We start from the raw sequence: 27,470 nt of genomic DNA, 5'->3' as shown, positions 1-27,470 counted from the left end.
TGTGCCGTGATAGTACAACATGTCAGTATTAAGAGTATTTCTATCTCATCAGAAATGCACGGTATACCTGTGAAGATGTTTCCTTGCTGAACTCCCACCATACTTCTTGATTGCTTATAATCAGGTGGCGGTCTTGTGAGATGACGACTGAACTGATCTTGCGCATTGTCTTTGTCCTGAAATGAAAAGACAAAGTAGAGGATCAGGATACTGATTATGTGATTTATCAATTCAAAAGTTAAAAGCAATATTCCACTTAGTTTTTACATGGGGGTTATTTGGCACTTGACCGCCATGAAAACCAGAATATAAACTACTCACCAAGATCGGATGTAGCATGGAAGAGTTTGTAGTGTTTGAATGAGGACATGAAAATAGCCTGAAAACTGACATTAACACATTTGTGAACAGATTCAACAACAGATCCCGCTTTTAAGACAACAAAGCAGTCAATGGTCTGTTGTCATTTTGCATTTCTATTCTTGGTTTACACTAAAATTAGTCTTTAAAAATAAAAGTAGATCCAGTCTCCCAAACAGGAACTATCTCTCCTCTATGTTCTCTTCTATATAAAAAAAATACTATTTGGCGAAATTATGTTCTAAAACGCCGGACCAACAGTCAATTTAAAATCACAGCAGCAGGGTCTGTTGATGAATCTGTAACACAAACGTGTTAAATGTAAGTTTTCAGGCTTGTGGCCTCATTCAAATGAATGGGAAATAAAAATCCAAATGCTACAAACTCGTCCCCGCTGCATCCGATCTTGGTGAGTAGTTTATATTCTGGTTTTCATGGCGGTCAAGTTCCAGATAACCCCCATGTTAAAACTAAGTGGAATATTGCTGTAAACCTGTGATGGTATGAGGCATTCGTTATTAGGTATAAGCTATACAATGTAACATGTTGCTTACTGCATCGTTGATGGTGTGCTGGTGTTGGGCAAGCTGTCTCTGCATGGCCTGGGTTTTGGCTGTGCCTTTCTGCTGGTTGTTGGGTGCTGGGGCCCGTGGCTGTGACGGGGCGGACATGCCTCCAATGCTGCCATTAGTGGGCAGCCGTGGACCAGGAGGAATACCCTGATAAGACACACAAGGAGGTTTTACATTAGTATCAGTGGCACTACTTTTTAAATTTGTATCTTTTTTTTGCCTGATCTCTGTTGAATGCCTTGAGATCTGCAACTGTAAGTGGTTAAATGCTGTGAAAGCTACTGTAATTACAATAGGAATACATGAGCACAGCAAAACAAAACAATGCAATAATCTGAATGTACCACTAGAGGGCAAAGCTCTACTAGAAATGGTGCATCTGTGTCAAAGATGCTATTCAACCTCCAGAATGTGGTCAAGGCTACTCCCTCTGCAGATGAAAAAGGGAGACTTGGAAAGAGGCTTTTTTTGGGAGGGGGGAGTGAGCGAGAGCCCTCCTCAAGGCCTGCTTTTCCCCTGATAATTGTGTCTAAAGAGAGTGGAAAGAATCCCTGAGACAGCAGGAAATGTGTGCCGATGGGGAGTTGAGCGCCAGCACCATGACTACCTCCATTTAATAAGCTCTCCTTTACTGATCACTGTGTTATGTTTGGCAGGGAGGCTTTTCATCCACTAGAAACCCATTTGGCTACTGGCTACATCGCACTGATCAAAATGTTATTGTAGCCACTCAAATGAGATTGAGATGTCCAAACCAGATTTTTGTTTGAAATGAATATTTTATAATCTCCTTAATTTATGTATTTACAGATAAGTTTTCGCCAGTAAGGCTGGTTTGACATGTTATATTGGCATAGTAATGTACATATTTCAGCTTTGTTCCAAGTCAAACCTCTTTCTTGTGGACAAAAGGACACTCTTACTATGGCCAAGCCTCTCCAAGTACAAGCATTTGTCATCAGGGGGGTTAAAATGCACCAAATCCAAGTCAACACACAGTGTGTATACAATGTCAATCATTGTGTTGATTCAAAAAGCTTCCCAGAGCAAAATGGATTAGAAATCCACATTTAGCAAACATTTAGCAAAAAGCTATTACTTAGAGGGCAGATTCTTTGCAGAGGATGACTCTCTAAAGGGTGGTGACTTTTGGGTCCCCCAGAGAAAACAGAGAAAAAACATGGAAGTATTATACAAAAACAGAAAGAGGGAGAGAGAGGGGTGTGTGTGTGTGTGTGTGTGTGTGTGTGGGTGGGGGGTGTTAACATTATGAAAAGAAATCCACAAGGATTCCACAGGCCATAGAGAAGACTTCACAACCAAAACTCCTTTCCACTTTTCAAGGTCCTGGGTGAGTGCCTGTAATATTTTGAGTTTTATTGACTATCATGGAATGACCTAGTAACAGACTGATAGTGTCAAATGAGATTAATCAGACAGGATTACAGAATGAGGGAAGTTGACTCTCAGTAGAAGTCATAAGCTATTTCACATGAGCCAATATTCACCTTCCCTGCCTGAGTTCAATCCACACTGCAAACCAAGCGTGGCAGTGTGGTTACACAGGCACCAAAACATCAAAACAGTGGTTGCTCCAGTTACGATAGAAAGCAGAGTCACTGACTTTGATTCACTGTATCCAGTTATCAGGACTGTGAGAAATTATGACCATCACAGACATTTTCCCAACAAAGGTACAGTGGAAAGGGCTTGTTCCATCTTTGTTGTAAGAAAAACCCGATGGGGAGTGTTTTGTTAGCATGTACAACTGAGTAATCCTCTCTGTCATCCTGACGTGTCATAAAGCTGTTTTCCATGTTTTTTTCCCCTCTCATTCTTCACAAGCTTGTTGTAAATGAATACCACATGTGGCTTGGGCCTCAGAGAAGGAGCGGAGTGATTTAGTCTCCCATCCTGCGGCAGTGCAGGCAGCTGACAGTGATCCAGGCCCAGCCTTGCCGGCTCTCACACTGCACTTCCTCCAGTCTGGACTCAGGACGCTGTCCCTGGGGAGGGCCTCGGCATCTGGACTTGGCCTCAGCTCCCTTTCCCAGGAAACAAGTACTCCCTTCACAGCACTGCCGGAGTGACCCGCTAGGCTCAACCCCCATGGCCTGCTCATATCCCACAAAGAGATGTGGTGCCACAAGATCATCAGCCCTAGTTGAGGAATACTGCAAGTGCTTTTTGTGTTACTGCAAATAAACCTTTATCTTATGTTTAATTTAGAAAACCAGCCTATCTTAGCATACAGCTATAAAGGGATTTACAAAAAGGTTTTTACCCCTCTAAAAACTCCTCAGAGTAATGACTTTACTTGATCATCATCAGTAGAAGCCTAATCATCTTGATCACTGAATTAACCGAACAAAACAGTAAGAATGGTCTACTTTTTCCCTTTTCCCAGTTTGAATACAGAACACAACTGTGACTAGCAATGCTAGCTTTTCTCCTTGAAATAGCATTGCCCACCGACCACAGCAACTCTACCTGATTTCATAATGCAGAAGTGTCTTCCACCCGCTGCTTTCTGAGAACGTATTCATAGTGTCTAAGTGTGTGAGGTATTTTTGTGTAACCTCAGTGCTAAAGAGAGCGGTGGATTTGAAATTTGACATAGTTGAACGAGCAACCGATTATTAAACTGTAAGAAGCTTCAAACAAGAACCACAGCTCACATCTTTGCCTGTTTAAAAACGTCTTTAGCTTCACCCGGTGGGAGGAAGTTCACTGCTAGTCGCTAGTGTTACACAGGGGATCAGGGCACTGTTTCGGGACCTTTATTTTCTATGGCATTACTAATTCAATTCACTGTGGGAAGAGACTCCACTCCTTTTCTCTTCTCTGTGAGCAGTCCTCTCCACATTAGCTAGACATTTAACCCTGTCCCTGCTGACTCCAGAAGGCAAGCACTCAAACGCTAGCCTTTTTCTTCAAAACACTTACTCTAAAAGACACAGGGTGGCTACTGTTTCTTCTCCAACATCCCTAAACTATCATATCCCTCGCTTCATGGGTGCATATTTTATTTGTCCAAACATACTGCACATTAAAAACATGATGTTGGAAAGGCTGTCTCACCCCAAGCATAATCCCCCCATAAAAGGTATCATGTGATGAAATGTATAGCACACACTAAAAACATAAGAGCTAAAAGGGGGTTCTTACATGGTTTTGCTTAGCACATACATTTTTCACCAGGAGAGTAATTTGTGCCTAGAAATGCTCAGAGAGGGTTCTTGAGGATAAAAACTTTTCCAATTGACCTTTTCCCTTTAGTTTCTTCCCAAAGATTCACTGTTTTATTTTAGTGCTTGAGGAAGATTTATATACGTGAAGTGTAGACTTAGTGTAGAAGAATAACTAATCATTAAAAAGCTTCATATGAAAATGTGATATTTGAATTTAACCCACTATGAGCTGGAGCACAGTCTAGGATCTGTGTCAGTGTTTAGGAGTTTTAGCCATTCTAAAGTATAGGGACTCCCTCCCTTATAGATCACAACACAGTTTGCAGAAGCTGTTTTTAAATGTCAGCAATTTAATCAGTTTCAGATTTTAGGTTTATTTTTGTATGTTGAAAGGAAGTGGGTGAAAGTGGCTCTGAAGTTGGATTACACACAATTTCCCAACTACTTTCATCAGACCATATGTTGCAAAATGTGGTCCAAAAGAAGCTAGGAGTATTACAGCCACAACTCATCTTAGCTGTCAAATATAAAATCTTGTGTTTCCATCGGTGACCATGTGTCCTGCACCTCTTCAGTTACACGTGGCGTACCTCAAGGCTCAATTCTAGGTCCACATTTATTTTCACTATACATGATACCACTTGTACTCTCCTGTATGGCATTACCCTCCGTTGCTATGCAATGATACTTAGCTGGATGTCTCAGAACGTTCTGCAATGAAAATCTGATAAAACTTAAGTTATCGTTACAGGCCCTGGATGCATTTCAAGACATATTCAGTGATCTGTTGGTCCTTTTGACAGACAATATCAAGGCTGTAGTATCTAAAATTTTAGGCATCATCTTTGATCCAACTTTAAAGCTTGAGCAACATTCCAAAACACTAGCTCAGTCATGTTTTCTGCAACTGCCAAAATTACATCGGCCCTGTCTCTCGGTGACACAGAGAGAGTCGTACATGCTTTTATTTCTTCTTGTCTTGATTACTGTTACTCCTACATAACAGCACTATTACGCCTACGTTTACCTGCCTTAACCAACAGGCTGTGGCACTGCTCCAGATTGTGCAAAATGCCACAGCAAGGCTTTTGACCAGAACTAAGTGAATGAACCACATTCTTCAGTTTTTGAATTGATTTCAAGATTCTATTGATAACTTTTATGGCTTGTCAAGGCCTTGTCCCTTGCTCAATCTCAAATCTTTTAATCCCTTTTGAGCCTGAGCACAGCCCTAGATCCTTGGCAGTTCCTAAGTCTGGGTTAAAGACAAAAGGTGACTGGGCTTTCACTGTCAGGGCCCCTTGGCTTTGGAATACCCTGCCTTTAAATAATTTATCAAAACCCATTTGTATAAAAAGGCTTTTTCATAATTTGACATGCATGTTTTAACCTACATTTTTAACCCTTTTTTTTTCTTTTTTTTGCCATTTTTCTGTTTTATTGCCTGTAACTTCTGTTTTGAAAAGTGCTTTGTAAATAAAGTTTAAAACAACAATAATAATCGTAATAGTAATTCAAAAAAATGTCTAGGGTGTATAAGGAACATTTGACACATTCTGAAACCTCATGATAAGATGACCTTTTGGGGAACGGAAAATGTTAAGATGAATGTTGAGATTATGCTGATTTCAAAGATTTTTTTTTTTTTTTCACAAGATTCTGCTCTATTTTTCTACCTCCTATGTTTCCGGAAAGCCTTTGATTAGGAAACAATTTTAAAGGGAATTTTAAAGGGTTTAAACCCATAAATGTGCACAGCCACACGTTCTATTTAGAGCGTAGATGGCCAGCTGGTGTAGTGGTGAAACTGGTTCTGTTTTACCCATGCGTGGTGAATATTTGTCATCCTACCTTGTTTACTTCCATGTCTGTGTAACTCCCTCCTTCCCTCCCTCCCTCCCTCCCTCCATCCCTCCCTCCCTCCTTCCCCCAGTCATCCAGGCACTTCCCTTGATCTGTAGAGGTTACGAGAGCTCTCTTGTGTGGCTCGCATTATCATTTCACACAAAGACAGCTAGAGATACTGTTAGTGCAAAAATGAAAGGGGGGACGGTCTAAATCTCCCCAATCATAACAAATCAGTGATTCAACCTCCGGCACCAGGCTAAGCAGATTACTGTCATTTTCCACCACTTGTCCCTTGTAGCTAACAACCTCCAATTAGCAAATCCCGCTGTGCATATCTGTGCCCTGACGGGGAGCCACCATGACAAGCAGAGAAATTAGAAGTCCTGCATGTTAATCTACCATGCTCTGGCAATCTTTGTCATCGTCAAAACACTTTGAGGGGAAATACATATTCAAGGGAGCTGCAACAGTGAAGGCACAGACAGCAGCTAGAACAATGACAGTAAACTCCCAAAACAAACAGCGTTGCATTGTTCCTTGCAGTTTCCGACAGCAGGTTGACTGCCGCGAGCAAAGTGAGGAAACCGATTGATGAGCGGGAGACTAAAGCACGAGTTTCACTGTGCTGCGTATTAAATTACTACATCATCAGCAGAAAAAAAGGAGAGCCTATGCTATATTATTTCAGATAGCCAAAAGGCTCCAATCAAATATTGTAACAAAATACACTATCCAGACATTCAGCATGTCCTGGAAATTAATGGAATAATACAAGGAGCAAAATATTTGGGTAATTTTGTAAGGCAACAGAACATTATGTACACTCAGCCTCAAACGCTATAGGCTACACAGTGTAACTAGTCAAAATTGTACATTTCATTTAAGACTGAGACACTATGGATTATGGTTATTGCTGCAATGGTTAGAAGACATAGAATCCGCACACTATTCCTCACATGGGACCTTTATTCAACAAAAGATTAAAAGGACAACGTTTCAGCCCCAATCGTGCCTTCATCAGGTCTTCGTCTATTGCTGCTAAGTCCCACTACCCAAACACATACCTAGAAATGCCATTAAGTTGACTATTTTGCAATACAATCACACAGGATAGTAGTTACATATGTGCAGGAATTTTGGACTGAGCCCTTACCTGTCGTTGTTGTGACAGTTTGAAGGGAAGCCCTGCTCCATGCTGAGGAATAGTCTTGGGCTGCAGACAAAGCGCTCCTGACGGCGGGATCTGTTGGTTCTGGAAGTGGTGAGCCGAATGCGGCTGATTCTGGCCGGTTGAAGATGACTGCTGCTGCTGCTGCTGCTGCTGGGCTGAAGTCTTGTTCAGCGAGCTTGCCATGATAGGCATCGGCTGACTGACAGACTGGGGTGCTTTGGGGCTGAAGTGCAACGTGGGCTTGGTGCTGAGGACCTTCATGTCCAGATGATTGGAGCCATTGTGCCCGTTCGACTTGAAGAGGCAGTTGTTGATGCCTTTGCTCTGGGAGCCGATCCTCTGCTGGCTCAGCGGGGCCGGGCCGGAGACCTTGTCCTGGGGGAAGGAGCTGGTGGAGGAGTGGGTGCTCATGGCAGGAGACCAGCTGGTCAGTCCCCCAGATGAGGTCTGGTGGTGGTGATGGAGAAGAGAGCCTGGCTGCTGCTGGTTAGCCGCCATCTGCTTCAGCTGCTCTGCGTGGGATACTTCTGGCCAGCAGGGCATGGCTCTGGGGTGTCCCGACTGAGTGTTAGCTTTCTGTGCTGCGGTGGTAGGGGTGGTGGCCAGAGAGGTGCTAGTCAAGGTAAAAGAGGGTCCCGCTGAGGCTGGTCGGAGCTGCGGTGAGCCGCCGTGAGTCTGGCTGTAATCCGGGGAGTACTCTGTCTTTATCGGCTTGTCCATCGGGGAACACAGGCTGGCGGCTGCCCCCGCTGAACTGGGCCGGCCTAGATCCAAACCAAACGTGTCGTCCTGCTTCAGCATCTTCTCAAACTCCAGGTCATTCAGCGAGGGCACTGACTTTGTCAGCTCATCAAACAGATCCTGGAGGTCTGGGTCAATCTGACCACTACCTTCATCTTTGAAGTCAAAAATCATCTCTGCGTTTGACTGGCCACAAGACTGGACCTCAACTGGCTCTTTCTTCATCTCTTTCAGGGTCATGTTGAATATGTCTGAGCCCACTCCATGGGGCATCATGTAATTCTTCCTCTGCATCCCTATGGCTGAGGCCCCTTGCAGAGACTGAGACTGGGTCAGGTTGTGATTACAGGGCCCATGTCCCAGACCACTGGTGTCCACACGGACCCGCTTGAAGTCTGATCCAGAGAGGCCACAGGAGAGGCCATTCTGCTTCGGGGCGTGTCCCGGTGCATGTCCCTCAATCTTCCTCCGCAAAGATCCTTGAAGCTGTGAAAACACAATAACCTGGTTGAGAAATGTATCAATGCTATACATACATTCAGCCATTTCAGTAAGTCCCTGACTGGGTAATCTCAGCTTAAACTCATTAATTCACTATTACAGTGTTTTCCAAAAAAGACCTTGTTAATGGTCATGGATTTTGAAATTCAATTCAAGAGTGGCCTAAAGAAAAATGTTTGATAACAAGACCCTCTATGTATAATCATTGCGCTTCATTCAAAAACCGTCTTTCAAGTTGTGAGCCAATTTAAATTATGATGATAGTTCTGAATATCGCCGCATTAAATTGTACACCCAGCTCAAAGTATAAGCATGTAAATTAATCCAATTTCACAATTTGCTCCAAGGCCTGTAGGCCCCGTACACTTGACCAGCTAGTGAATTTTAGGAAGATTGCTTTAGACTTTGTTTTCATTTAGTAGAATAAAGTGTTGATTGATAAGGTTGAGGCCAAAAATATAGTTAAATGCATTGTCCTATCATAAATCATCCCGTCACACAAGATAGCAAGACCATGGCATGAGATGCATTCAGACAAAGAAAACACACGACAGTGACAGTATATCATACCAAGCTTTTAAATACAGACAGATCAATTTTATGAATCTATTTATACATTAGGCATGTGATGAGGGCAAAACACTGTAACAGCATTTGGAAAATGGGTTTGATAAAATGTAGTTTGAGCGCAGTGGATGGGCTGAGAAGATAGTTAGGAATCTGATACAGTCGACAGACCACAGAGAAAAGAATGAGGTCTTTGTCTGTTTCCTTCATTTACATAAATTATATTTTCCTCCATTGTGCCTCGTTAGATAGCAGAGTTTCTCCTTTGTGGTTGAGATTCTGCTTAACATGCTGGTGCAGATATCTGACTTCCTTTTGTCCTATCCCCATGTCTTCATTTAGGGTAATAAGCACATAGCCGTGACTCACAACTCCAACCACTGTGTGAGTAACACTCCATAAAACTGAAGCATAAAAACCTCAGCAGAATACTCATGTTACCGTAGCAAAAATGATGACGATGATGATGATTTATGTTTTCAGGTATGGACATCACGGTCACATCAACGAAATAATGGATTTTCTCCCTTAACATGAGCACAAGAGTCATTAGCGACAATTCACTGAGACAGAAATTGTCTATCCAGTGCCAGTCTCTGGAGCACAGTTCAGTGGCACTGTATACACATAAAAGTGACTGATTATCTGGTCATCATTTAATGTGGTGCCAGCAAAGAAATAAAATGGCTCCAATTGTACACCAACCTGAGCATAGGAGAGGAGTATCAGTGTGTTGCAGATTTCACTGTGGGAACAAATTGGAGTCATTTCCACCTGCTGGCACATATCACATTAAGATGATTCATAGCCTGAGGGTTTGGAGTGATTTCTGTAGTTCACTACATTTCTACTCCGTTCATGCCTGCATTGCCTTCTGCTAATGCTCTTAACAGTTGTTTTGAAATGCATCCTCACATTTTAATCAAAGCACAAATATCCCTGTGACTCACCAAGCCTCTTTTGTTAGGGCTGTTGAGTGTGTGTGTGTGTGTTTCAGCATATTGTATCGATGCGGATAGATGAAGATAATGTTGATGTTGATGATGATTATGATGATGGTGGTGGTGGCGTTAGAGGTAGAGGGATATGGGAAATTATATCAGATCAGTTATATTTGAGTATAATTCTGCCCTTGTCCAACAGTACTGAGTTTTACAAATAATATTCATAGAAAATAAATAAGTAAATTATAAGGAGATCAATTGGCATTCTGTATATTACAATGTAACTATAAAATACAAGGCCAGAAAAAGAAAAGCAATAACTACAATGAAATTAAATTTACTTTGCCACAAAAGTAAACCTTGGTAGAAAAGTGTTTCTCAGAGGCTAGAGAGAACAAGCGCAGGGAAAATAAAGAAATCTTGTCAGATGATGTAATGACGAGTTAATACAAAGAAACATTGAGAGACGCATATAATTTCAACTTGGACGTGTTCCATAAGCTCATCTACAGCACGTCTCCTTCACCAACTCCCCCTCACCATCTTCACTGAGATCCAGACTATTAAATATATCTCCCCACATACTATCGGACATCTGTTTTTTCTCCAAATGCAGATGAAAACAAGGCTTTCTAGTGTGCGGAGTTCATACACACGTTCTCTCATTCCACTGGGCTCTTTTCTGGAGTGCCAGAAGACAGCCAGGACTACTCCTCATGGTTCAAGGCACTGTCTGAGAAAACACATCATGAATAATGGAAAGGACAGTGGATGTGTTGCAAAGAGCCACTGTGAGACTGGGTTGCCTCACTACTGCCTCCATGCCATTTAAAAATGGACTGTTAGACAACAATATTTTCTAAGTTCAAAATTCATAGCTGAAGCCCTTCGAATATTTCCGCGGTTGAGATTTTGCGTCACTGTAATTTTGTCATCTTCATTCTACCTTCATTTGTCACCAACTAATATCCAAGCTAACTCAAAAACTACAATTTATCACATCACAAGTATCACCCTGTTCATTTCGTGCTCAGCACTCAGAAGCAGTGGCCTCTAAGCTGGCCTGAAATCCTCATGACAGATCTCCAAGTGATCTGAAAATAGATTTTTTGATTAACATTTAATGAGCTTAGAAGCTCTGGATCACTTTGAAAGTGACTCCTGCTGCACGAGAGCCTGAAACGTATGTATTATATACCGTTCATACACCGATCATCTTAGAGGTGAAATCCTTAGTGATAGCATTCATTTTTTTCCATGTCGGCAAAATGCACTTCACCTTATCATCCAAGTTTATATCCGTCTCAGAGTGAGCGGAACACAAATTTAAGGAGTTTCCACATAATCGTGGCTAGATAAAAACTTCTGTGAATCTCTTTTTGCTTAAATCTCTCGTCTAAACCCCTCACAGCTAAGGCAAGTCACCAGTAAGCAGAAAACAACCCACGGTGTGCATTCAACAGCATTTAACAGGTTGTGTCTTGTTTGTGACAGCCATTCATGAGAACATTATACGCTCGACTTGTAGCCAGTTGAATTCGCCCTGCAACACGCAACAACAGCTCATCCTTTCCAGTGAAAATAATGAGGGAAGAGAAGCCAGCGCTGCAAAGAGAGAGGGGTTCCCGGTGGAGACGAAGCTACTTGCTGAAAATCACTTTTAAGAAATGAAGCAGTAATTTGAAAGGGATTTGGTTTTTTTTTTTTTTTTAAGTTGCCCCGTTGACGCCCTTTGACCGCTGCTGTGAGGAACCTGACCTTGGCCATGTCAGCAGAGGCAGAGATCTATTCCTGGGCGCTGGGAGGCTGGTAGCGCGTCTCTGTGCTGCCTGCTAGTGTGTCAAGCTGAGCAGTGTGGTGATGCTGAGCACTGTGGATGGGGCTCCGGGTGAGCCATCACAGGGACGCAACACCAGGCCTCCTGGTACCATCTGTCAGTCCAGTGGCACAGCCCTCAGAGCCACGCACGCTGGAAGGGTATAGGTTTGTGTTCCAAGGGTTTGTGTGTGTGTGTGTGTGTGTGTTTTCATGATCGTGAGTGTGGCTGAACAAAAGATCCAGCTCACCAGCCTTTAATCTATTCACCAGAGCCCTTAAACATGTTGTAATCTGCTCCTGCGAGAGTTAGAAACCTTCCTCTCGGCGTTTGACACGGAAAAAACAGTCCCAAAATAAAGGAATAAATACGACTATTGTGTTCCTAGGGAGACATAATATTTATGCGGTTCTGCAGGTTGCATACTGTTGCAAGAGGGGATTTTAGCTCGTTTTTTCGCCAGGCACGAAACAAGAGCCCTCAGACCAGCGCCAATGATCAGCTGTCATAAAAAATGCAGCTATCAGCTCCCAGAATGCTGAGAGATTGAGAAGGACACAATTTAATTATAGGGTTTCCACTTGCCGTCGAAAGCTGCAAGCCATGGCATCATATTCAGCGAAATTAAATAAACATTCAGAACAACTTTACATGGCGGTTTTAATTATTTAAAAGGGAAGGTAAGGAAGCTGAGGCTGAGATTGCTATAATATGGACATTCATGTGGCTTGTACTGTACATGATTCCAGTCAAATCGGGTCAGTGGGACTGGGATAGTCTGCTTTTCCTTTCCCAAATTGTTTCCTTTGATTAATCCTGGTGGTGTTTATTACAGAGACATGACTTATTTTTATTCAGCACATTTCAGGTAATGGTATAGTATGCACAATAATATACTATAAAACCATATAATCATTATCCCAGGTTAACTGTGCAAGCCTACCAACAGGAGAGAATACTGCCACTGACTTTTTGCATTTTTAAGTCCAATTTAAGTAGCAGTAACAGTGGCTTTGGCTTAAAGCCTCACACAGATTTAATTTCAAGAGAAGGTTTACATAGCACTGAGAACAAAGGAAATGCTATACCTTTGAGGGGTGCTTGCAACAAGGCAACAAAACAAAATATTGTACTGAAAACATAACTGAACTTAGATCTAAAAGAAATATGGTAGGTTTTATGACATTTCTTTGGTCATAAAATCATAAGATGAATCCAGCAGGAACTAGGCTACTGAACTATGTGGATTCCTAATGGATCAGGGTTCAGAGAAGAGTTTCATTCCAACATGAAGTGTCCACCACTTGAAAAACATGACAGCTACTTGTACAAAACAGCACAGAATTAAAACAATTTACAGCACTTTTTTAAAGGATAATGGGTAAACTAGTGGTTGGCAAAGTGATAACACATGTACAGGTATGATCCTCTCTATTTTAGACATATTAAATGATGAACTCCAGGTTTTGTTTTTTTTACAAAATGGATATATTGCATTTTGGAACAGAACAGAACAGGAAAAAAAGAGGATTTCATGTGTTTCTATGGGGCATGTTCCGTAAGGTTGTGCAGGGACGTGAGTATGGGTTTGTGGTGTGCTTCCCCTAATCAGGCTGGCGCGTGTTGGGACGTAGCAGCACACTGCAGAGGTGGGCTACTTTTGGCTCATCAGCACTTTGCATCCCCACACTTACTGACACAGTTGTATTAGATTGAGGCTGCCCTCCAGAGAGCAGGCAGGAGAGAAGGATGAGCAGCAGCAGGAAAAAAAAAAAAAAAAAAAAAAGAGAGAGAGAGAGAGAGAGAGAGGCAGCTTTGTGGCAGCCTCTGGGAAATGGGAAGAGATGATAAGAGCTCCTTTGAAGAGAAATCATCCATTATGTTTACTGAAGGCAGATTTTTTTTTTAACAGTAGTACTGTAGCTCAGCCCCAACATTCGACGGAGAAACTAGCTATTTTTAATAAAAGGGGGAGCTTGCACAATAAAAAAAAAATCCTGTTGGAGACACTTCACATTCAAATATCGGCTCTCCGTTCTCAATAAATGCACAGATTAAAACCCGGCATTCCAATCAGTCCTTGCTATGACATGCCCTTTGTTCAGAATTAAGCAGACGGGTTCAATGTGATATCCTGGGGCCAAAGGAGGCTGAAGGAAGCAGCTCTGAAAATATGTATGGACCCCAGAAGAAAATATGTGGGGCCCCTCTTGGAAAAAAAAAAAAAAGGAACAAGCAATGCTGCTATCTCTGCAGTCACTGTTCACTGCACACTTGGCCCATTACAATGCTGAGAGGCCTGATCCGAGGCTGACTGGACGAGGCATTTGAAGCTACTCCTCCCAACAAATGTGAGCTGGATATCCCCAGTCAGGTCTTTTTTAGAATATGATGGGAAAATACTTTAGAATCCCACTGCAATATATTGTTGATATGAGACTGCTTGTGACATTAGGACTGTCCAGCAGGAGTTTAAAGTCACAATGAGAAGCCGTTTTCGTGGGCCTTTTGCTTCCTTAATGTGATGTATTTCCTGTTCAAACAGGATATAGGGGCGGGACATAACACAGGGAGGGATCATGCATTCAAGTGTAAACCAATGGCATATCAGTTAGGGAGAGAAAGGCAGTCATTTGATGGGAGGGGCGGGATTGTTCAAAAGTCTGTGATGGTTTTATTGGTTGGAATTTTTATGTTGCCTCCTGCTACACAATGAAGTCACCACTAAAGATTTTCCATGAAATCAAATTAATGGGATTTTGACAAAAATATACAAGAAACTTTTTTTTGTAATGTTTTTGGTCATAAATTGTCTAATTGGTGTATGATATGATATGATAAAAGCTAAAAAAGGTGAAAAAGTCATTTTTCGCTTCAGTGTGACCTTTAAGTCCTCTAAAACTCAAATAAAACTCTATATGAATCCTTCTGGATTGTCTAAAAAAAGTAAAGGAATTTTGATTAGGCCCCATCAGTTGAACGGCCTACATGATATTTAATATTCATTGGGTGTGCGATGACAGAGTCCCTGAGCTGTGTGAGCTGAGGTTCCTTGGTGGGGCCCACAAGACGCCCTGCCTGGTAGGGTGGCAGTGAAGTGATCCTGGGAACGAATGTAGGGTGTGTGTGTGTGCGGGGGGGGAGACTCTGTCAAGGCATCACCACAGCACCAGCTAAGCCACGCCACTGCAGACATACCACAGGTCACCAACATCGCAGTGACAAGCCGTCACATCATATCACCCATGGCCATGTGGCTCACAGAGCTCCTGACACTGCTGTCGCCTCTCATCCGCATGTCATTCTTAACCACAGAGACATTTACTGAAGACGACCGAAGGCTCCCAGGACTCAGGAGCCATTCCACGCAGCAGGGACTGCTATAAAGGGATCCCTTCAATAAGCCAATGAGGAAAACTATGTGTTTAAATTTGCCTGCCATAATGTACACTATCAGCCAAAAGTTTGGACATCACATCTTTATTTTTACTATTTTCCATTTTTTAGAATAATAGTAAAGACGTCAAAACTATGAAATAACACAAATGGAATTATGCAGTGACCAAAAAAGTGTTAAATCAAAACTATCTTATATTTTAGATTCTTTAAAGTAGTCACCCTTTGCCTTGATGGAAAGGCAAAGGCTTTGGAAAGAAATTCATACATAGGATCAACTTCACTATTTATATTTGTCTAAGAGACAAATTTCAAGCATTTAAGCATAAGCCTTTAGATCAAAATGGCTTTAAGAGAATGAAAAACATAGAACATTCAATTAGGTGTGGCCAAACATTTGATTGGTAGTGTACTGAGCAAAGTGTAAAATCATATTCATAAAAAATAACGGGGTGTGCTCCAGGTTTAGCTCCCACATCCTGCTCTCACATTGAGGCCACAGTGTCATTCTTTCAATTATAGACAACTGCCACCTTTTTCCTCAATGAATGTAGCCCTTCTTAGCCATTATTGTAAAAAAAAAAGAGGAGAAGTGATGGAGAGAAAGACGTCCCACCATTTAACAAGCTGGGAGCCAGTCACAGTTGACTGTACAGGGCTTGCCTGTCGACAGCATATAGGCTAAGCTGCTATTCTAGCTCCAAGGGTTTAATTTAGTGGTAACACAGACTTAAATTCTCATTGGCCCAACACTCTTAGCGCTGGGAACACCCTCTCTCATCACTTGCTATTTCAATCCACATCTAATGTGCTGCACGCTGTGTACCAAAAATGACAGGACATGATGTATCTACCATGATGACATGTTGCTTTGAATTGGTATATGTGCACTGTGTCTGCTTAAGGGCAGGAGGTGGAGGGTAAGAAACAATTTTCAGGCTGGGAGACAGCTTGAGGGTGTGGGAGGGGGGCGATATAAATCAGGTTTATAAAAGCTTTTTAAGAGCAAATGCTGAGGAATATGAAATAACAATCCCTATAGACACCAGGGGTCACTGTGAGCATGACAAAAATGATTGAACAAAGCCAGAAAACCTCAAGTTTAACAATGCTGGATATTAGGATTAGTTATTTATTACACTAAAGGAGGTAAACCAGGATAGTAAAACCACTGAAAGTTGTATCTTTAGGCAGCTGAGAGCTATGGCACTGGCTAACACTGAACTGTGTGTTGTAGTTTGTTTTGTGGCCTAGGTGATGTGCCACAGGGAACTGAATGAAAAACAGCAATTTTCCACCACTTAACTTTAGTTGCCATACAAATTCTTTTAGTTCTACCATGACATTACACAAAAACGTAATGAGTACGGAGCAGGGGAGGAAACTACATAATGAAATGGAAACAAGGCCACATGAGAAAGTAGACAATCTGATCATTTTAGCTCCTCTAACAACAAATCCCCAGTTAAACAGGTCTACAGCTCCCCTAGTGTGTTTATACCCTTACATGGCCACTACCATACAGCCACAAGTACCTTTTTCCCAGCAACCGTCAAACACAAGGCCTGCCTCCGGTCATGCCACAGGAAAAGGTCCATAAGCAGGGAACAAGTTCCCTTCCTGTTTTCAAAGACGATTCCTATGGCATGCAGAGCCGTTTCCTGCTCGCTGGGCTCATTTCACCATCTCAAACATCTGGCTGCTCTTCAGCACGCAGCTGCAGCACGGTGAGAGCCAACAGTGCCACTGTTGAGTTGAGCAACACAGTCCTGAGCCATTCCAGTCATGTCTCTGGCCACTAAAGAGAGAAAACCATCAAATAGCTTGACTAGCTAATGTGAGGCAACCCAGTAGTGTGAATTATTCAGGGTGTACTATTGATGAAATGATAATTAAACTTCAGCTGTATTGTATTCGGGGACTATCGGCTTTTCACCTCCATACAACTATTTGGAATCTAAATTCCTTGCGTTTGCTTTGCAATGCAATAACTGCAGTCCCAAATCATGCAACAATATTCATCAATATGTGATGTGATTGCAGCAAAGTGCTCCTTAACAGCATTGCTGTGGCGATTTCCCAGTGAAACAAGGATCCATTTTATATCCCGTGGGAAACCTGGGCTGAGTGGTTAATGCTGTGCTAATGCTGCTTCACTCAGCCAGGTCTTGATAAGCCTCCTGCTTTCAGAGAAGGGAAACACATTTAGTGTTTTAAACCGCTTCAATGGAGAAAGCTTGGAAAAATCCACTGGTTGAGCAGGGTGTACTTGTTGAGTTTTGCCATCTTTCTCAGCTTTCACTTAAATTACACACACACACGCATTAAGACAGGCAAGCAGTCGCACAAATCTGCACTCTGCATATTCTGGAGCAAACCTCGGCTGGTTCAGTTCGAAAAGGGACTGTTGCAGCTAGAAAGTAAGAAGAAAAAATAAATGAGTGGGAAGCTTTGTTTGACTCCCACTCCTATCAGTTCTGACATTCCAAATAAGGTCTGTGCAGTCCGGTGCTGGCAGAGACGGACACACAGAAAACACTGCAGAGCTCTCGCCGACTCCAACCAAGAGGAGAGGGGGGGGGGGGGGGGGGGGGGGGGGGGTTTGGGGGATCATGGTGCACAAAATATGTGACCTCTATGATTTATCATCAGCCTGACATTTCCCAGAACGACAAAAAACAAAATATCACATGATACTGATATTTTACAGCGAGATATTAGGTAGATACAGCCCTCCATGAAAAACAAACAAAAACTATCCTCAATTCTACTGTTTGCCTTGATTCCGGATAGCCGCGGTCTGCACAAGGATCGGCTTTACACTGTCGAGACCAGTGAATATTTCATTTTGGATGGAGTCTGACTGTCATAAAAATACCGGAATTTATGAAACCCGTGGGAATCATTTTGGTAGAGCAGTAAATTTAAAGCTGCACTAGGCAACTCTGCACGTTGGCGGCTCCAAATGGCAGTCAATTTGAACTTCAATACGCGGAAATCATGAAAACGTGACGTCAGTAAATTGCACACAGCACACTCATGTTTACCAACCCGGGCCGGGTGTGATCGCTTTATATCAAAGGATACCAAAGGGATGAGAGAGGCGAAAGATCTAAGCTTGAGTTTCGATTCGTCACTTCCTCAGGGCCGAGAAGCGTCCTTAACCGACACCAGAATTTCATTTTGACAAACAGACCGAATCAACTGCGTCTCAATTAAAGGGGGATGGGATGCTTCTCTCTGTCGCAGCCCCCTCTTTGTGATTTAGGCTGATAAATATGATTTAGGCTGATAAGACGGGTGTGTTTTTCCATAAAAATCACTGCCTGGTGCAGCTTTAAGACATCATAAAATGATACAGCGTATTCTCCTGCATATAAGTGGAGAAAAATAAGACATCTCTTTCCCGTGGCTCTCCGAATTGTCTTTCCACAGGACACTGGCTCATACAAGACGCCCTGCAGGTGTTGAGCTCACCACTGTCTGGGCGAGCGGTGGCTCTCACAGTGGCAGGGAGAGTTCAAGGTTGCAGCACAGCCTGTGTCTCTGAGCAAGTTTCTGCATGCAGGCAGCTCCTCTGAGTGCTTGTAACTGGGCCTTGTGAACCGGCGCTTTAGGTCTTTTTTACATGTCGCAGCTGGTGAAAGAGAGAGACAGAGCGCTCTCAGGTAATCTCTCCAAGTGTCTGGAAAAAAACAACTTTCCCATGATCCGATCATTAACATCCGCTCAAGGTTTAAAGGAGGCGCACGAATAAAACGTTGTGTTTTTAGCGTTTAAGATGTCAGAATTGTCAAATTAAGGAGATTTGCACTGATCAAGACAAGTACTAGGAAAAAGTAGTGCCCCCCTAGGCATCATATCTTGTCAATCAAAATAGTCCAAAGCATCTAAAAGCAAAGGACTTTCTCTACACACAATGGCATCTGGTCAAGTAAACACTGGTCTGTTGCTTGAGGATAGAGAAACTCTTTTTCCTGTTGAGCCTTCTATCGGTGGGTTAAATCCCAGATCATGTTGCTGCTACTGCCGAACATGCAGCCTCTGACATCTGAATTCTTTGTACTTGCTCTAGATTAGATTCAAATAGAGCAACTAGGATGAAAAACTACAAATCTCTTGATACTCCATCTGCAGTTCAATTGAATTACATTATCTGGGATGGAGACAGTAAAATCACTAAATGCCCAGGAGTTTTTTTTATTGGTAATGAAATGTTGTATATCACCGATGCGTAATTCAAGTAGCTGTTGTTGTATGCCTGGTATTGCATGACTGAATGAACAGTGCACCCTTGAAAAAAGCAGCAATGAAAACTGCTAAGACAAGGCACACGAAGCCATCTGGCTATCGTCACAGCATCTGCTGAAGGAGGAAGCACAGGACCTGGCCAGGCTCCCTCTGTCCAGGCTGTAGGAACGGGCCGCAGCACAACAACAACCTAGCAGGGCATAGAGGCTGCTTAATGGCAAATGAACTGGCAGATCACAGTGATAGTACAAGATGAGGCAATGGGAAGTGGGAAGCGGAAACCTAAGATCATCAATCTCTCACTTCCAGTCTACTCTACACATCCTCAGCTAGGATATGGGCGCATCACATGAGGCTGAACAAATGTGAACATTTAGTAGATTAACATTACAGTACATGTGCATGACTCTAGGCTTGCTATGACTGGAAGAAGCATGTGAATTTTGTCGGGTCCATCGCAAGGTCAATCTTGTTTGCGGTACATTTACTTACAGGTACCTGCTCACCGCCGCGCTACTGTGTCTTCAAATGTTTTAAATATGCCATTATATGAGGTTATATACTGTTGGTACAAATGTTATTCAAACAAAGACGACATCTGGCTTTAGTGTCAACAAGATGGGATTCGGGGTATCAAGGCTACATTATATTGCTGCCACATTAAATTACACACTGTTAGGTCAAGGCTGTGTACACGGTACTATCTGCATTTCCATCCCAGGATATGATATTTGGTCTGGGTGGAAGAGATTATCCTGCTTGCTTGTGTAGATTTCACAGCTCAATTGGCAAGGCGTCCCTTCACTGACTAGACAGCTGTTTTTTTCCTCGCTTTTCCTCACTTCAGGCAAAACAGATGAGCCTGGTGATTCAAACACAGCCAAAGTCAGCATAATAGAGGGGAAAATTCCCTCTTGCTATGGGAATTAATTCACTGAGAATGACAATGAGAACATAAATTTATAAACATAGGTGGCAATAATTTTAATGAGTGCTTTGTAAAATAGTTTTGATATGAGGTATTAACCGTTTCACATCCTGGGAAAAGAAGAAAACCTATCTTCAACAAATACGTTATATGCTACATGTATGAAATTCAATTAAATCAGTGTAGTACCAGATTTATATGCTCAAACTTTAAACAGTTTGGTTTAAACAGTCCTATCCCACAGCTCTTTGCATTTGCTATCACTACTTGATCATATGCATTGATCATACTTTGCTTTATGTGAAGACTGACAATTACATTATGTCTTCTGCGTACCCTTGGATGCTTGGGTCTTGTTTAAGTGTGCCATGGCAGTGAAAATCTTATCTAAAATAACTAAATCCACAACAGTCTTTACAATCCTCACTGTTTGAAGATAATACATTTCTCAGCCAATTTGTGTTTTTTTCCCAGAAGAAATGTTCATACCAGGTGATGATGTTAATGCTGAAGTTAATCTGAGCTATGTGGAATTTCAAAATATTGGCAGCCTTTACCTAAGTATTAACACTAGTTACAGGGACCATTCCACATGATTGACATTATATCTGCTCTTCAAGGAGACGGTTATCTGTTCTTTTAACTGTTAACTGTTACTAATCTGACAACTGACACGAAGAGGAAAGAGAGCGGGCTTCGGTTAATTTATGACAACATTATGACCACGCTCGTGTAGCTGTACCACAGAAGACCATGTTGTTAGGTTATGGCATAATAAGACTCTCTTTGTTGCCGGATGTGGGAAAAACATCCAATAGATTCTAAAAAAAGCACAGGAAGGAAACTGGGGGTGGGGTGGCAGTGAGTAGCAATGGGGGTGTGGTGGTGGAGAGTGGGAGTGAGAAAGGAATGTTCTCTTCACTCTCTCTTTCTCCGTCTTGTTATCATGCGTACGTATACACATAATAACCCCACTTTCTCGCTAACAGCTATGAGAAGAATGCAGCATCACAGTTGTTCCCTGTAAGCAAAGGGGGCCGGGGAATGAGCCCTTACTTGCTTAATGATCTTTTTTCCATCTCATTTAGCAGCACAAGTAAACCCAAAGAAATTTAAAGGGGCCCTATTGTAGGAATTCAAATCTTCATCTGTCTATATGAATATATGATCCAAGACGTTTCATAAAGACACTGTTAAAATGTGGTTTTGACTGAGTAGTTAATGTAAAGTTATTGCATTTTTAAAAAGCCATCCTTTTCTACGGGCTGTTTTGGACTGACTCCAGTCAACGCATCATCATTGGACTTGATCATGATTGGCTCCCCTCACTTAAGAATCACTGAAATCCTTCCAATCATTTGAGCAGACACACTGGAAAGCCTCCACTCAGCAGGTTTACCTCATTTGATTTAGAGGAGCTGCTGTTGTCGACCAATCAGGGTCCAGTATAGTGACCATTCTGCCTCGTTCAATAAATGCCCTTTTAACTAAACCACATTTAATTGCAAAACACCAGGAAGAACATTATTCTCATCTGGAGCCATAGTGTATTTGAAAACAAAATTATAAAAACTGAATAATAGGGAACCTTTAACATCTCTTCTGTTGGCTAGCATAGACTGTCACTAGGGATGGGACAATATATCGAAATTCAATATATGGCAATACAAAAATGTGACAATACGTATCGCGGGACAGAAAAAATAATTTCAATATTAGCTGCATTTTATTCAGCTGTGGTAATCACAAATGAGACGGCTTGCCCATCACAATTTCACAAGCTCTCCATACAAATTACATTATTCGCACTCTGTAATGACATTTTTACATTGTTGTTTAGATTCTAGCAAGCCAATACCATCGCTAGAAATATTTGTGGCTCAGAAATAAACACAATTCTGCACAGTCACACTTTGTTGTCAGTGAAGTTTTATTTATTGCATCGTATCGTGGTTGTATCGAATCCTGAACCCCATATCGTGTATCGAAACGTATCGTGAGATAAGGATATCGCCCCCAACTGTCACTGGTCCGTAATCAAGCAGAAATACACTATTTAAAGCTCTAGCAGATGTTAATCAATCTTATGTAGGCACAGCTCCAGTGCAGCAGCTAGTTTTCCATTATATGTCATAATCAGTAATATAAGCTGAAATTAGTCTAAAATAGCCGCTGAGCCTGCAGCGCCTCTGTCACCGTGGGCCTGCTTCCTGTTAAAATCAGATCCCGGTTGATCCGACGGGGCAGGGAGAGAGACCAGAGATCCTCCCCTGGTCTCACCTCCTCTCCTGTGTGTGTGTGTGTGTGTGTGTGTGTGTGTGTGTGTGTGTGTGTGTGTGTGTGCACTGTAGATGCAACAGCAGTGTCTGTGTGCCTCTAGGCAAGGTGGAGAGAGAGGAGGCGCCAGAGCATAGCTCAGCACCGTGACACCTCACCACAGCACAGCACTAACACAAACATTCCAGCTGCCACTTCTCAGCCTTATTGGCAGTGCCGAGGCAAGAAACAAGACCATCTGTGTTCCTCCGCTAGACCCATATCTGATGCTGCAGGCAGGGGAAAGCCTGGTCTAGCACTCTGAAGCATTCGATTTAGGTTTAGACCGATACGGGCATACGAAGGCTGACATCGAGACTGATATTTTTGTGTTGAAGATGATATTCTGTGCCAATAATCAATAACTTTAAGTGCCATTCCATTTTCATTGACCAGGATTCTGGTGTTTCCCTGAGGATGTTACTCTTAGCAGGGTAGAAAAGCCTCTGGAACAGCTTTTAGACCATCATGGGACACTTAAACTCTCTACTGAAACCCATGCTAATTAAATTCTTTAAGGAAGGGTGAGGCAGGTTTCATTGCAGGTTTTACAGATGGCCACCCCTAAAGCTGTTGAATAAAATCTTCCCGCACCACACTGCGATGATTTCACTGGTCAGCCATCTAATTTTAAAAAACAAAAAAAGAAATAATAATAAAAACATATTCACAAGCTGTGGTCAGGGAAGAGCCTTCATCATATCGGCAGTGGGGGAGTGGGGACTTGAGTGTATGTTTATGAGTATGTAGGTGTATGTGGTTTCTGTGTTTTTGTTTTCTTGTGTTTGTGTGTAAAAAAAGCATATGGCCAATACAAATTTGATCACAAAAAAAAAATCATATCGGCAGTGGATTGGCCCTGTACATCTGTCTAACTCTTATTCAAATGATGTTAAGAATGGGACAGCGTTCACCTTGTGTGTTTTGCCAGATATGGTTATGGCCGAGACAGAGGAAGGGATATGCATATTCAACACCTTTTTTTTCAGAAGGAAAAGGAGATGTCAAGGACTAGAGATAAAAAAAAAAAAAAATCATAATAATGTATACTTGTGCTGAATTTGCTATTAGTTCCTGACATTCATTTCTAAAGCAATGTCAACAACGTCACTTCAGACGTGCAAACATAAACTGTGTCAACTACATGGTTAGTGACTTTCACCTTGCATTTATTTCACATGTATAATATTCCCTAAAGGAGCAGTGTAGCACAGAACAGAGCATTACCACAATGCAAATGGAGTTGAACTATGACTTGGACCTCAGAGCGGAGGAGAGGGAGGGAGAGGAGAGAAGAAAAAGTGAATGCTTGTGCCTCTTTTCAGCGCTCCGCCGCAACTCTGGAGCCTGGGAACCTCGGCAGCTTGGCCAGGCTCTGAGAAATATCCTGAGCTGTAATGTAAACATGTCTGAACTCTGATCTAGCAAGAACCCCCCCCCCCCCCCCCCCCCCTCCCCCCCTCCCCCCCTCCTCCTCCTCCCCGCCTTCTCCCAGTCTAACTCGGCATTCCGGCGAGGGGTTTGCCAGTGACATCAGGAGCCCACTTTCTCATTTCCTGAGCGGGGTAATGACCCTAGGGAGAATAGGCTGTTTGAAGTCCTGCAAATAAAGCTGCTTTGCTCTGAACCCCATTGTCCCTCGGTAAAAGAGAGAGATGGCTGATAGCATTTGGGCTTCAATGGTTTTGTCTCACAAATAGATCTTTCTTGTTGTGAACCTAAAACCGCGTCACGGTTGGTTATCGGTGTAAGGAATTTCAGAAAGGTGGAGGTGGTGACATTGTGTTAGCACGGCAGCGAGCGGCTACAACGTAAATGGACATCCACACCCAGCTCTCCAGTGTCAACTGCGAAGTTAGATAATCAGATCTGTTTACGGCAGTTACAACAGCAGCTCCAACAAGTCCAGGAAACACTGACATATCAGGTGGCTGATTGTCAGATAAGTGTGAGAACAGTTACGGATGAGCTCCTGTTTATCTGCGCGTCGCATAACTGTCAGTCCTAAAACAAAAGCGTCACAGTTGCCGAGCTGATTTGCAATATGAACGCAGTAAGTATCAAAATAGTGCAATTTCCCCAGCCAAACAGAGACCTCTAATACTGGCCCGAGCCAGTTCAGCTCTCTTAGGGTTTGTCGTAAACAAGGCAGCAGAGTTTTGCTTCTGTTTCATTTTTACGTGCGGTTTGTCTCCTCAATTCACCTTCCACGCACTGCACATAAAATACACCTGAACATGCTAGTTCCCACAGGGTTCCAGTTTCAGCAGTGGGTAGCAAAGCACTTGTGGAAAGACACTCCAAGGCAACCCCCCCCCCCCCACACACCCTCGCCCTCCTCCTCCTCTCCTCTGCTCACACACAATCCTGCCCTCTCTTCAATTAAGTCAAGCAGGAAAAACCTGACAAACCTCAAAGAGCTCTCTCAGCAGAAGAAATCGCATCAGGCATGAGCGGATACCTCTACAAGGCCCCTCTAAAGACGTACGTACAAATACGGCCCTTTGCCACTGTGTGATTTCCCCCAGCTTCACATACATTTTTATGTCTAAGTTCCACATGATGAAAACCCATACTTCCTCAGTCAAATGAATTTAATAGCTAAGACGGAGCGCAAATGCATTAGTCCTCCTACAACTCCTCGCTAAAACTCCCCAGTGGTGCGGATGAGATTTTTTTGTGTCTTGAGGACCACATAGTACTCAAAATTCAAACAAAGTGTTGGCAACAACGTGAAGCATGCTGAAAGCACAAATCAACAACAAAGGGATACAGTGGGGACTCTCTAATCCAAACCCCTTGGGAAAGGAGGTATTTCAACCCAGTGAAATGTTCAGTTGGATGAAACGCACTGAATAGCGGGGTAATTCATATTCAAAACATGAAACAAGTACGCACGCATATTCCAGAACACTTTGCAGAGTCTAATTTGCAGTTGGAGGATCAACAAGGAAATTTAAACAATTGTGCAGAATTTTTAGAACTCATTTTCATATTGCAGTTTAGGTGAACTTGCGGTTCAGATACTCTCCTGTAGTTCTACATAATACACTTCATTTCATCGTGTAAGAATGGGAAACGCAAACCACATATAAATGACCTGTTATTCATTACCCACTGAATGCAAATTAGCATATATTCGACACAAACAACCGCAACACTAGGGAGGAGATGTTGCAAGGTTGATGCTGATTGTGTATTTTCTCCAATGTTAAGGGAGCAGTGAAGGTAACATTGTTACCTTGCAAGCTCCGCTCGAGGCCCCCGCACCGCAGCCAAGGACAGCAGCCAGATGTCTATGGAAGAAAGGCTTTTAGCGCAGGACGGGCATTTCTAGTAGAACCACGGGCGAAATACCCTAAAGGCCACCGCAGCCGTAACGCAGCGGAGCGCCGCTGGTCCACCTGGACCAGCAGAGCCTGCGTTCCTCCGAGCATGTACCCACTTATATTGTATTATCCCTTGAAGACTGAGGATGAGATGGGTCTACTAGATGGCTTCAGCAGCACTCTTCAAAAGAAAGCCCCAGCCTTCCCATAGGCTGGTGAATAAAACATGAGGCGTGCGCGGCTGGGTGGGTTGTGTGTGTGAGTGTGTGTGTGTGTGTGATGGGTGGGAGGATGGGTGAGTGAGTGTGTGGGGGAGAGGAGGGAGGGGGGGGTTTCTTAAGACACCACTACTACAGATATAACAGATGATCCATGAATGCCTTTGATTCGATACCCATCCACACTGCCCTGCTGGGTGTCTGGAAACTTCCGTCTTCCTTGATTCCTTTGTGTTTCTTTGTTTTTTTGTGGGGTTTTTTTGTCGCATGGAACTTGTTAACAAAAACTAAATTAGTTCAGAAAAGAATAAAAGCACATTCGTTTCAGGAGGAGAAGGCAACGCAAATCTCACCAGGTACGGAGATGTCCCAGATTCGCCGAGCGCTATTTCCAACTCGCTGCTGCCACATGACACAACGTTTGCTGAGCCTTGTCTTTTTATGACAAATTATACTGGATTTATCAAAAGTTTTACCCAGGGAACCTTAAAGGTATCATCCAGTCAAAATATGACAAAGTAGTTTTCAGGTTAATGTAACATCAACTTACGCTGAATTGTTTTTAATCAAAATGGTTGGCAAGTAGATAAAATCTGTTTTTTTTTGTCTTATTAGTCTAATTAGTTAGTCCCCAGAGTGAGTGATTATAGTGTTGATTTACTACCAATCCAGCCTAATGGATCCGCTAAACAGTAAAGATGTTCATGAACATACTACAAACTATTCACACCTCTCCAGGACCAGAGGCAGTTTCTAAAGCAGTGGTAAAAATGGAATAAGACCATATTCAGACGAATAATACGGATGACATTGGTAGTTCACAAAAAAGGGAGAAGGATAAGAACTCTATATTTGAGGCAGAGGAGACAGTGTTGGCTGTTCAAAGTTTCAACTAAAACTCCACTGTCAATAAAGGCTCATTTCTCATACCTCTTTTACTCTGCTTTACAGACCAATTCACCTGCGTCTATGTTCGTCATCTTGTTATCCTTCTCTTTTTTTGTCTTTTGGGGTGAGGCATTTTTTTATGAGCCCCTTGGGGTTTCTTTGTCACATCTGTACAGCTTGTATTTCTTCTCTCTTTTTTATCATTTGTATGTGCAAACAAATGAAACAGAGTAATAATCTGTGGCGTTTTTGTTTTGCTCTTTTGCTGATTAGTGTAACACAGTAGTGATTCAGCCGATACCCAGTTCATGAAAGCTTTTGCATTTGCTGTTCTAAACATCCGGTGTCTGGTAGGTCTTTCCCGGGAAAAATCCTCTGGTGCACAGGAAGTGATGCGTTTTATGTTTCTGGCAGCAGCAACAGTGTTTTGTTT

At 42.6% G+C, this 27,470-nt stretch overlaps 1 protein-coding gene across 1 annotated transcript in view; it reads right to left on the bottom strand.

Annotated features, from left to right (window-relative positions):
• maml2 (mastermind like transcriptional coactivator 2) overlaps positions 1–27,470 on the bottom strand; it is a 35,889-nt gene that overhangs the window by 1,476 nt on the left and 6,943 nt on the right. The window contains exons 2-4 of the mRNA XM_071917514.2: positions 7,125–8,369; positions 915–1,079; positions 68–176 (exon numbers count right to left, since the gene is read on the bottom strand). Of these exons, the coding sequence (XP_071773615.2) occupies positions 68–176; positions 915–1,079; positions 7,125–8,369 (1,519 nt within the window). The remainder of the gene's footprint in view (positions 1–67; positions 177–914; positions 1,080–7,124; positions 8,370–27,470) is intronic.

This window comes from Centroberyx gerrardi, chromosome 6, assembly GCF_048128805.1.
Source record: "Centroberyx gerrardi isolate f3 chromosome 6, fCenGer3.hap1.cur.20231027, whole genome shotgun sequence".
NCBI lineage: Eukaryota > Metazoa > Chordata > Actinopteri > Beryciformes > Berycidae > Centroberyx > Centroberyx gerrardi.
Note: the sequence above shows the minus strand (reverse complement) of the source record. Positions and strands in the feature narration are given on the sequence as shown.